This window comes from Ostrinia nubilalis, chromosome 13 (genome assembly GCF_963855985.1).
Source record: "Ostrinia nubilalis chromosome 13, ilOstNubi1.1, whole genome shotgun sequence".
NCBI classification, from domain to species: Eukaryota; Metazoa; Arthropoda; class Insecta; order Lepidoptera; family Crambidae; genus Ostrinia; species Ostrinia nubilalis.
In genome coordinates this window covers 14,877,037-14,889,879 of record NC_087100.1, presented here as the reverse complement: position 1 = coordinate 14,889,879, position 12,843 = coordinate 14,877,037, and the positions used below count along the sequence as shown (strand labels likewise).

The window sequence follows — 12,843 nt, the reverse complement described above, 5'->3', positions numbered from 1 at the left end:
AGTAATTACACTATGAGGAACCATTATTTCAGGTCATTTAGGGTAAATAGTCCAAAAAAATTTACTTATATCAATATACACCAATTTTGTGGTGAGAAAAAAAATGTGTAAACTGATCTAACTTACATAATAGCGATCTAAGTATCCTAATAATTTTGTGTAAAGTGATATAAGTGGCGACTGTAAAGGAATAAGGCTAGAATTGGAGACTGAATTCTAATTATTTACTCCTTAAATGTTTATTCTGATCTGAAACTACTATTTTATTAATTATTACACCATATACCATGAATGACATCGGCCTAAATCACATACATTATCTCCTATTTTAAAGTAAGTATAGCTGAAGCAATTGTGTAGTAAAGACCAGAAACAACAATGGTTTCACATCAACTAATTAGACAGGAGACAGAGAAAAGTTTGTTTTCTACAATTACCCTAATAAGAATCAAACCCTGGACCAGAGATGGTGATGTCAAGCTATATTGATTGCCTTTTGGCTACAGAAGGATAATATAAAAGTAAAGTCATAAAATGCATTTGTTTTCAACAAAGAGGCTTTTAAAAAGCCCTTTAACACGTCCTAGTATTACTTGAACCCTACAATTATTTTGGGACATAAATGGGCCAGTGCTGAGAAGAAGCAGCGCAAGAAATTGAGCCACCCTTGTCAGCCTATTCTTAAATCACAAATAACTTGATAATATCGAACTGCCTACGGCGGGAATCTTCTTAAATCAATAGAGACATGAATTAACAAGACATACAGGCCTTCTGCAGCGACCCTGGTGATTGGAGAATTTGAGCCTGTTGATTGCTACGCTTGTGCACTCCTTGTGCACGTGCTGCGGTTTTTCTTCTGCCTCCATGCATCTTCTGCACAGTAGGCTGCCTGTAACAGCTATATTGTGTAGGTGTTTGTTTAACATACCTGTTATTACACTTAGGACCTTGCGGATGTTGTCCATGTTTAGTCTTATGAGGCTGCGGGAAAACTTTTTCGATATATCCACAACTGCATCTTTTGTTTGCCTGCATCTTTCACAATCTTTCCATTCTGTGTGGTGTTATTTTTCTATTTTGGAGCGCAGCCAGGTCTTGATCTGTGCTTATGGTATCGGCATTATAATTGTTCCGGACCAAATACCGTCGTGTACGATCCCCTTCTGGCCAGTTCATCTGCTGCGTCGTTGCTCAAGGATTTACTGTGCCCTTTGATCCACTTCAGGAGTGCAGGGTAACGCCATTTGCGTCTGCAATGACTTAGGAGCGCGTCATGGCATTCCAATATAAGTATTATAATGTAGTATATTAAGTTGCTTTGTATTGCTTGCACTATCTGAGATTATTTTTATATTTAGACCTCGGATGTCTATGGTTGCAATCGCCTGTGCTGCTCTGATTGCATTCTGCTTGGAAAATTGTATTGTGTGTATCTAGTGTTGTAGATATTCTTAGTATATTTAGGCAATTCGAGAAGACACCAGCTCCCGTACCTTTTTGGGTTTTGGAGCCGTCAGTGTATATCCTAACTTCATTGATTCCAGAGCAATCTTGCGTTTCCGTTGTAAGCTGGGTATTATATCTCCAGTCGAAGATGTGAACACAGGGAATTCTGTCGATGGGTGCCTCGGTGAGAGGTATTTCTTTTATTAGGGTTTTGTGCAGGATCGTGGAATGTCCTGTCTCCTTGTTTTGCTTTTATATGCCGTTCTTACCTTTAAGTCTTAGGGCGGCTGCTTGCGCTTCCTCCTGAATGAAGAGGTTTAAAGATCTAAGATTCAGAAGGTACTCAAGTGATGTCGATGGAGTGGTTCTCATACAACTAGTGCCCGCTATGCTTACTAGGCGTTGCAGGCTTTGGAGTTTTAATCTTGCTGTGGATAGTTGTGTTCTGTGCCACCACACAAGTGATCCATAATAATATGTGTAAGAGGGCCATACAATGAGTCTCTTGCACTGATGGAATGCTATACAGGCCATTTTTATTTTGTTCTCGACATGACTCGCCCAGTTCAATTTGTTGTCAAAGGTGATGAGTTTTGTTTATAAAGATTACTGGTAGTTGGAGCTCTTGTAAATTCGATAATGCACTTATTAAGTACTTTTATTGACAACGTTAGGCACTATGAATTCAATTATATGTTTTACTAGTAGATTTATTAAAACTATTAACTAAAGTTGTTTGATTTATAAACTACGACATTATTTTTTCCTTTAAACTGACGTTTGGGCTAAATTGTATCATTTTACACCAAATAATTAACCAAATTATTAGTTGCGATTTTCAAATGTTTTTGATCTAAGTAACTTATAACATTTTACACGTCATCTTATATTGTTAATCACAAATTCAATCTGAACAATTTCAATCGTGTAAAAAGTAGTAACACGAGTCATACCTCTTGACACAATAAAAAAGTGAAAGAAGCCTCCGGTACACTTTGTTAAAAGTAGACATGTATCAATATACACGAAAGAAAAGTTCACAAAGCCTTACTTGTATCATTTGGCACAAAATTATTTTCTTTTCCATACGTCGTAGAAACATACCGATTAGATACAAAAATAGCTAATTTTTCAGAGATTCACATTATGTTATAAAGTCGATTTTGATCTAAGTCGAGTTAGATCCCTTTTCACTGGGGGTACAGATGTAATATTGTAAACTAATGTGACTAATTTGCAACTATTCTATTGTGAGGTAAGATAATTCAATGCTTTATGTGCGATACAATTATGTAAAAGGATATTTAATTTTTAACTCTCAGGCTATGGCATATTCGATGCTCCCATAGTAGCAACCATGTAATAAGTGAAACTTTTAACAATGTTAGACTTTGGTCAATAAAATTCTATTGTTAGCCAGTAACCTAATATTATGTTATATCTTTAAAGTAGGCCAAAAAAGTGGACACACACGATTTTATACCGAGGCCTTGCCCTTCTCTTAATTTAGTAATTTAATCTCAATGTTCAAGGAACATAACCATATTTAGGACTTTATTACTATGTCCGCAACCTACAGATTCGTTATGCCCTTTTAGCGAAATGCGTCGTATGATTCAGAAACAGTTGTTTTTATTTGCCTTTTAACCATAGCTTTTAACCTATTCGAAATTATCAAAAAAATTATACCCCACTTCAACATGGGTAAGATATTTTGAATGTTTTTGAAGCGAATATTAAAGCATTTATCAGTGACTAAGTTGTTAGCCACAGCCACATGTATGACTGTTGGTGATACCTTAGGATAAACTTGTGTCTGGTACGTCAAATAAAAACTACCTATGCCTAATGAATAGTGACGAACAGAGACGACTACTAGGTACCTAATGTCGTTCCGTCTGCAATACTCGTATTAGATACAGGCCAAGAGCTTCCTCGTTGTGGATTAAAAAAAATATTTTGTTAAGTATTAAAATAAATGTGAGTTGCCATTAATGTCACAGGTAACTTTGATTATTCAATTTTTATTGCTACCTAGAACAGTTTGACGTCTTAGTAAGTTACTGTTGCTTCAAGGTGCGGATGCAAGTTTATCATCCTCAAACACTAGCTTCGCGTTCCCACGCCCGATAGCGCTGAGTGCCTTTTAACGGCCGATAAAACATAAAACACTCCAGATTTCATGAAAGTGAGATCAAAACGACGCGTGGAGTGGATGAGTGCATGTTTTTGTGCCCAGAGATTATTAAAGCAGTAGCTTTACCTAGGAAGCTTTCTCGACTTCCCACGCTTAGGCACTAAGTAATGATTACCTACCTACGATTAACAGCTCTTTAGGTACCAATATAGAATTTGACAAGATTTTCTAAAAAAAAGAACAATTAATGTGCCTGATCAAAGCTTGCAGAAATAGCTACATTATTTTATATCTACAGGTACAGACTTATTTTATAGCATTGCGTGTATCAATAAAAAGAAAGTTTTAAGAAATAAATAATAATTTACTATTGCAATCTTAATATTATATTATACTTAAGTTATCGTCTTTTATTTCAGACACACGCTTATAGCGTACTACGATATGTACTCGCAGATCTACACGACCACCAAGATCTGGATCCAGCTGCTGCTGATATGGCTGGTCTCCTTCGGATTCATGGTGAGTGCCATTTTCCCCCTTTATCTCGTGACTTACAAAATAATCATATTTCAATGTGGCAAATGCGATTAATTGGATTCAGCCCAATCAGGGCATTCAGCTACCAGGTACTTCCTTTTACATACATTCATCAAACACGCGTTAAAATTTATGTAAGTCATAGCGTATTTTAATATCACAAAAATATCTAATCTGACACAGTACAGATGTTGAATTTTACTGTTTACACAATGTATGTTGCTTTATTCACATAAATAATATCTCGCTACTAGGAAGGGACCACACATAACGCCATTCATACGAATTAAAACTGTATCCATAGGCGGGTCCATTAAACAAATAAACGGTTATAATTTAGAGGAAGCTGGAATTCGTCGGAATTAGTTCATTGCACCTATTCATGAGCCAGTTAATTGTCACGAATGAAAGCATCCTGAATGTTGTAAGTGAAGCTGATAATGTTAAAGGACCTACCTATAAATATACTAAATGCAAACAAGATAAAACTTTGATGAGACACGTAAGGTACTTTGACTTGAGAAATAGCTAGGATATAGGGCAGCATTTCCTTAAAGATAACACGTAAGAGCTGGGAAGAAATGTGAAAGCCAGCTGAATTTATTTTCTAAATCATTCCAATGCCTATTCATAAATGACGAAAACATTTTTCCCATTTGTCCCCACTTAGTTTTGAGCACAGATAAAAAATATTTTTTAAATTTCTTCTTCCCGCTATCGCTACAGCTTTTAACTTCTACCAAAGAATAATAGGCTCCATTAATTTCTTCCAACTCGAAACCGTAAATAGGCCATTTTAGTCCATTACAGTTCAAATGATGGAAACAGTTTCGTCCAATTGCAGTGATGCGTCAAATGCAGTGCCATCAACGGAGTGTTGTTTTATGATCCTTTGTATTTATACTGCGTTTCTTGCCACATTGCGTTGCGGCACGAGCTATTAAATTTTTGTTTTGATTGCACCTACTTGCCTGTGTTAATAATATCATTGGTAGCCGAATAAAAATATTTGCAGAACCTGATAGGAATGATAGCATATTGAATACAGATAATGGAATTATTAAATACAAGGACTCACAACATTGATGGCTGTCCAGTGTCCATGAACTATTTATTTATTTTACTTTGTGTTCAAATTTTGAATATTTAATATTTTTTTCTATTTATTTCAGGTGCCACCACTTTTAGGAATATGGGGCCAATTAGGCTTCAACCCTAAAACGTTCAGCTGCACGATCCTGCCCAAACACTGTATGTCACCAAAGAAGTACCTATTCGTCTTCGGATTCGCGCTACCATGCCTCGTCATCATTGTGTCCTACTCTTGCATATATTGGAGAGTGCGAGAGAGCAAGAGAAAGCTGGAGGGACGAAGGTGTGTATGTGGGTGAGAATCGACTGGTATTTTCGAGTGCTAACTTGGTGGGGGTTTGGTTAGTTAAGTGTAGGTTGCACTTAACATTTTTGCACTGTGTAATCGTAATTTTCTATGCAACAAAATAAGATAATTGACATCGTGAGATTTCATTATTTAATTCCCTCTTTAATAAATCATGAGGTTCGTATGTGAATGTATTTTTAAACAGGGAAACTTATTTTTACGTCCTTAAAATTAGGTAACTTAATTCTTGGAAATGACAATACATTTTCTTATATTTCTATAAGAACTTTGTTTGACTCTACTTTCATTCAAGTAGAAATTGTGAAAGTACGAGGGAGAATTCAGCTCCCTTGCTAAGTCCCACACAAAAAAATGTCGCAACTCTCACTGTTATTTTAAACCTTACGTTTTTTCCGCAGCAAACTCAGCGGTCAAACAGCGAAGGAGAAAGAAGAGGACTCTCGCCTCACAACCCTCATGCTCACCATCTTCCTCTGTTTCCTGGCTTGCTTCCTGCCACTCATGATCATGAACGTTGCCGACGATGGGATTACCTACCCTTGGCTCCACATAATAGCGTCCATTTTAGCTTGGGCCTCCAGCGTTATCAATCCACTCATCTACGCTGCAACGAACAGACAGTACAGAGCAGCCTACGCTAATCTCCTTAAGTTTTGCAAGAATAATCCTGTGGCCAAAAGAACAACGTGGGGAAGCAGAACGGTGGGGCAATCGTCGAACTCACCAAATTATGTCGAAAAAAGAAATCCCTTGAAAGATAATCCGACAAAGTTATGAATTTACCTCTACGAATGTCCAGAAAATGTATCTTTTGCTAGTATGTCAATTTGATTTGACTCAAATATCACTCTTAAGATCAAATTATATTCTCAGAAGCTTTTAAAAGAAGTATTTTTGTACGTCTTGGCCTAAGATGTAGTTACAAAAAATGTCTTTGGTGTGTGAACAAGATTATAATCTAGCTATAGTGGTTGTAATTTAATATGTAACGTTACTCATTGAGCCGGCTATTTTTAGATATTCGTTGCAAAACAAAATGTTGTTCTAATGATACTCACGAATTTAATTGCACATGATCAAAAGATGGTTTAAACCTTCAACATTTGATTAATATTCCTTCTTTTTGACTTTGGCAAAGTTAATTTGAACACATTAATCATTTACTCTTGTTGAATTATTCCGTCCCCCAGTTGTGTGCAGTTAAATCAAAACATTTCTACTTCCTGTAGTAGAATGTAAAATTTATGTAAATAATGTCAATACTGTACATACAAAATAAGTTTTTATATTTAAGTAAGTAAATGAAAGCTACTTATTAATATGTATATGAATAACCAAAGTTGATAATTTTATCAATAAATAATAAGAGTAAGAATAATTTATATTTAATATCATTAGCATAATAGTGTCATGAACATTACGGATGTTATTCATAAATAAGCATTGCATTCCTTTAGTAATTAAACCTACCGATAGTCAGTGTTTATCAGTGGCTAAAATAATCTAAAAAATATACTTTAGTGTTAAACAAATTATTGTAAGAAAAGAGTAAAAAGTTTTCCTTAATCATTTGTTGACATCACAATTAAAAAATATAAATAATTCATAAAAGGATGATCAGACAAAATTGTAACTCCAACTATTTTTGCACATTTTAATTTTTTTGTTTTCATAAGTGTGGTAAATGGGAATTAAGTATTCCCAGATGCCCCCACTTGAGATTTTTCTATCAAAATAAATGTTCGGCAGGCCATTTTAAATCTTAGGATAGCTTAGTTATCTACCTACGTTAAATAAAAAAATATGAGAAGACCGAGTTAGACAAATCAGATAGGTAATTATTTATCGGATGGTTTTGAATCTCCGGAACACAAATCTATTTTACCAAAGCGTAAAATATTAATATTTTTAAGCTAACATACATAGAAGCTATCCACTATCAATCATATTTATAATGTTTATTCTTATTTTATTATTACAAAGACTGATTTGGAAAAAGTCAATTAGGATTAATGTATCATAGTGGAAATTGATAATAATAACGACGCAATTCTCAAAAATGTCGGTCTTGTTTACCTACACGCAAAACAAATTAGTTATTTACCTTCGTAAAAAAAAAATCAATGAAAATAAGAACAATTATTAGAAAAAAAAAGATTTTGATTTTAGGGTCAGTGTTGTGTTTGAGTAGTTAGTTTTTGATGAAGGCTAAATTTTTTATGAAGGCTACAGCTTGAATATTGTGTCTCATATCTGCCACAATATTATCTAGCGCTTAATTTTCATCAAACCAAGACTCGGCATACATGTAATTTTGAATTTGATATTATAAGGAATTACCTACATAGTTACAAGGGCTGCTCTGGTTTTAGTACACCCTGTATAAACCCAATTTTTCATAAAGAAAAGTGTAATAAGTGTATTAATATATTTACCAATTTCTACTAGTTATAAGTTAATTAGAAATTGTTTTGTTATAATATGTATACCTAATTTGGGCTTAAATTAAGTAATATTTTATGGAGAACCAAAGGTAAAATAAACGTTTTTAATATAATTGAAAGTCAACGTTTTATTTCATACTTTTTTACTGCCTACCCTCCCTTCCTGCTTTTTTAATAATGGCTGATGACGAAAATTAAAAATAAATTAAGAAGGTAAATTCTAACATTCAAGAAGCTAAACTTTATAGGAGCAGGTAGTACTTACTTTAAATTTCCATTAAGTTGTCCCTCCAGTTCTGTTAAGGTACGCACAGTGCATAGGTAGGTACTCAGGCGCAAGTAAATACCGTGTACCTGAAAAAAAATCGCGCTTAAAAATTATTCAAAAACTTAATAATAGTACGATAGTACTCACTATGTGTAGTAATAAATGAAAATTGACTATTGAATGTTCTAATAAGTTCGAATCCATTGACCTCAGGTGGTAGGTATTCAAACCGGATCATTATAAATGTATAAAATTCAATTATTATTTTTTACCTTAAAATATTTTCTCCAGTAGGTAATCGTAAAATTATTCACAAATCACTAATAACACTAAGTAGGTACCTAATCAAACTGTCGATCGCATTGAATCAGTCTGGATATTTTGCGCGGGCGCAGTTTTTCAAATATTTTGAGATTTTGTGAATAGTGTAAGCATAGACAAGACTTTTTTTACGTCGGGAAATCCTATGTTGATGGTGACGGCCAATACAAGTGGGACTCACCCCGCCTGCTCACTAAAGGCGGGACCTACCTACCCACTAAAACCCGACGGTGTCCACCAGAGCCTAAAGAATCGATATTGTCCAAGAATAGGAGCCGCCTCATGTAATTTAACTACCCAATAAAAGCTATGCAGATATTCACTATTTTTTATTTATGCTTGGTACACGACTTGTGCTTTGCCATTTCCAAGTTACAACGCGGAAACGGATTAAATAGAGAAGAATACGGTTAATATAGCCTGACCAGGAACATAAAAACCCTGGCATAGAGGCGCGTGAATTGCATTTGATAGTGCAACACTGAGTACAGTCGTACCTGTGTTAAATTAATAGGCTAACTTTATGTATCAGGATTCAGGATTACGGGCTAATTTGATATTTTCATAAATTAATGAACAATAAACAATTTGAATTTGAAAGATTAAAATTTGAAAAATTATAATAATATAGGTAACCTGGTTTAAATAAATTAAATGAAACCATCAATCGAGCTAGTAGGATTTATTTTATTATTCATCAATAATAAAATTCAGAACTTGAATATTCAACTACAATGTCTGCTCATGAACGCTTCAAACACGGTACCTACTTCTTTCCCAATTCCATAAAATTCAACACTTACAAAGTGACAAAAAACTTTAAAATAGGTATTTGAAACAAACCACAGCTAATTTTCATAGTGGACTGTAGTGTACAATACGATAAACATGTCAGTCAATTTGACAACCTTTGTCGGAAACATTATTCAATGAAAATATTGTCCGAACCCTTAGTATTTCTTTTCGACAAATACTTTAACACATTGTGAACCACTTTTCTTTCACGACTATAAAAAGATTTTGGCAATTTAATCCACAAAATCAATTGCGCACATTTAAAATAAAGTTTGTTTACACTTTGACAGCAATAGACTGACATGCAAGGTGACATGTCAATGAAGTTTTCAGTTATATACTCTTACTGTTGCCATTAAAAGAAATTAGTACCATTAGTTTTCCGCAACATGGCGAGGGTTTTTATGTTCCTGGTCGGGCTATAAATAATAACCTTCGCATAAAAAAGTTATAAATAATGCGTGAATTGAAATTGCGAATGATCTGCATAATCTGTGGACTCTACTCTAACTTGTCTTTGGTTAGCTACTCTCTAATCCAGGGTGTGGAAACTTCCATACAACGGTCATCGAAGTGAAACTTGCTTCCAAACAGCGACATCGGTGAATAAATTCAAATACTTTTTAACTACCCTAAAACGCTCTAGATGTCGCTGCTCCTGTTTCCTTCATATTTTCATTTTTTTCTTAATTAAAATATATTTGAGAATATTGTTAATTACAATGTGAAGACTTTTTTTAAATGAAATTAATTTGTTTTAATTTAAAACTGAACATTGACATTTTTGTTATAATTTACATAATAGAGTAGTAGAAATTACTATTTAACATATGGCAACTTTGTTTTTCCTCCAAAATGGCCGGTGTTGTTTTTGTTATGTTAAATGCATTCTTGTTTTCTTAGCCATCATTTAAGTTTTCTGTGGCCCTATTAAAGTATTGAAGAGTCGTCGAGTCAAATTCAAGTTCATTCCTTCGTACCTGCTGCTGTTCTGGTTCATCGGAGTTTTGTTCGTTCCTTCGTGAATCGCAAAGAAACTTTCTGTTATGTTCACAAGTGATCTGAGTTTTCTCAATGTGCAAATGCTTTTTTAGTGTTGTTGAAAACTTTGCGAAAAGACGCTTTTGGTGTATAATATTATGTGTGTTCATAAATAAAGTAAAATTATTAAATTCAAAAGTTTTTGTTTACTTATTTGCATTTCCATGTGCAATGTAGAATTTTTCCAAATCCATTGTTTTGAAAATAATACAATACGTACACCATAAAGATAAATATTTTCAAAATAATGGATTTGAAAATATTCTACATTGTACATCATAAAAATAATAATTCTTTGAAGGTTATGAGGGCCTATGTGTGCGTGAACTGTGTGTATGTGTGCGTGGACTTTATGTATGTATGTGTGCGTGTACTGTGTATGTATGTGAGCGTTACGTACGTAGGTTAAGTACAAAGAATTTAACACCAGGCTGTCAATTAGTAGGCTCAAAAATTTGACAGAGAGGGTTCTCTATTTCCTATGTATTACTTTTCTCTATGCTCTAATCTGTGGGTTAGCCATCGACGGATTTCAGAGTGACAGTTCTTGGTCAAGTTAATTTCCGAAGGAAATCTTAAAAAATGGCAAAAAGGATTTCACAGAGCTCTGTAAATTGGGCTGCTTTAGCCGAGAGAGTCCCGGCTGAGCAGAGGGGAAACTTGGCGACATTCAAAGTTAGATCCGATGGATACCTGCGAAGGTTAGTTTTTCATGTTCATGTTACATAATTTTTGTTGGTGCGTTTGTGGTTATCTGAAATATATTTACAGGGTATTGGCTAACCCCCCGGAGCCGCCCAAGATCAACTGGGCTATGTACAAACAGACCATTCCCGTTGCTGGTATGGTAGACACTTTCCAGAAGCAATACGAAGCTCTGAAGATCCCGTACCCAGCGGACACACAGACCGCCTTAGTGGAAGCCCAGTGGGCTGAAGTCAAGAAAGCCATCCAGGCCTTCGTCCAAGAATCCAACGCTAGCATTGCTTCGTAAGTTTATCTTTATTTCAAGATTAATCCCATGTTTTTCCAATGACATTGTAACATGTTCCTATTACTGCAAAATACAATGTAAATAAAATGTCAAATTCTAAAAAAAGCTAAGACAAACATCATTGGAATTGAGATTGATATCATCAAATCATTAATCCAGTTAATATTATTATAAAAATTTAATTTCTTTTTGTGTAGGTATGAGAAGGAAATCGCTGCCACCAAGGCTCTCCTCCCGTACGACCAGATGACAATGGAAGACTACAACGATGCCTTCCCCGAACAAGCTCTGGACCCGGTCAACAGGCCGACCTTCTGGCCCCACAACCCCGAGGAGCAGCCTGGCTACGTTGACCCTGACCAACCAGCGTCGTCCCACTAAACTTTCAACTTGCGCCTTGGCTTGACAACTTACTAAAATACAATGTGATCCAGCTATTTGCATGATAGTTGAATTGTGTCTTGTCGAGGAGTCGGAATCAGTAATAAGTTCAGTTTATCATGTATTTATGTAGGAGTAAAGTGTTAAAATATATTTTTGTTTTTCAATGTCTACTCTAGTTTCCATGACTCCCATCCAATGTCCGATTAAAATATTTTCATCCTGAAATCTTGTTGGGAGTTTGTAACTAACCAAATGGGCCAAATAAAAACATAATGGCACATGAGGTAGGGTTTTATTCTAAAATTTTAGAATCTAAATTATTAACCTGATGACTATTAAAAAATCTAAATTCAAAAATTGTGTGGGTCTCAAATATGAAGACCATGGAAGTTGACCTAATAGGTCTTAGGGTCTTTTAATCTTTTCCAATAGGAATTTGATCTACACACTAATCTGATCACAGGAATGTTTAGGCACATAAAATCATCTAACACACACAGGGGAGAGCGAAAATCAAATGATACTCAACATTATAATACCTCTATCAATATTTATTACATGAATTGCACATGTTACTGTTGCCACAATGTATGTATAGGAATGTAACACTTCTATTGGGAGTATACTGACCAAAAACTACCATCAGTAGCAATATGTACTAGCAGTGAAGTGACTATATTTAACCTTTTAGCCGCCGGGCCCACTGTTATCAAAACGTGCCACTGGCGCCGCAACTCTTTTTCAACTCTTTGACGTTAGTGATGGGGAATCTGCTTTGCGATAGTTTTATTTCAAGATGCGTTTTGGTGTAAAAAAACGTGTAATATGTATGTATTTATTTGTATATTTGTAAAATAAATATAAAAAAAGAATAGTTTCAATAAATAGAGAATTATTTCATTGCTTAATCAATAAAAAACAGGTTGAGAAAAAACGAAACTTTTTTTTTAAATTCAGCAGAATATCGATATTTTCAATCCCTATTTAACCTTGACAAAGCAGTACGTCGCGTATAGACGACCCCGGCGCAGTAAGACGCGTTATTTTTATTAGTTTTAGTGACGAGGT

At 34.8% G+C, this 12,843-nt stretch overlaps 2 protein-coding genes across 3 annotated transcripts in view; both read left to right on the top strand.

The window, feature by feature from the left end:
* The window catches only part of LOC135077713 (protein trapped in endoderm-1), a 40,600-nt gene extending 34,123 nt beyond the window's left edge, over positions 1–6,477 (top strand). Inside the window, exons 4-6 of one of the 2 annotated variants that reach the window (XM_063972282.1) lie at positions 4,006–4,108; positions 5,299–5,501; positions 5,927–6,477. In XM_063972282.1, the coding sequence (XP_063828352.1) occupies positions 4,006–4,108; positions 5,299–5,501; positions 5,927–6,305 (685 nt within the window). In that variant the 3' untranslated portion in view covers positions 6,306–6,477. Of the gene's footprint in view, positions 1–4,005; positions 4,109–5,298; positions 5,514–5,926 lie in introns of both variants that reach the window. The other variant, XM_063972281.1, reaches the window with a different exon arrangement.
* A 4,432-nt stretch (positions 6,478–10,909) lies between these two features.
* On the top strand, positions 10,910–11,943 carry LOC135077232 (ATP synthase subunit d, mitochondrial). The gene is made up of 3 exons (XM_063971773.1): positions 10,910–11,098; positions 11,169–11,387; positions 11,589–11,943. Exons 1-3 carry the CDS (start codon positions 10,980–10,982, stop codon positions 11,770–11,772), a joined length of 522 nt encoding a protein of 173 aa, XP_063827843.1. The 5' UTR covers positions 10,910–10,979; the 3' UTR covers positions 11,773–11,943.
* Positions 11,944–12,843: the final 900 nt, after the last annotated feature.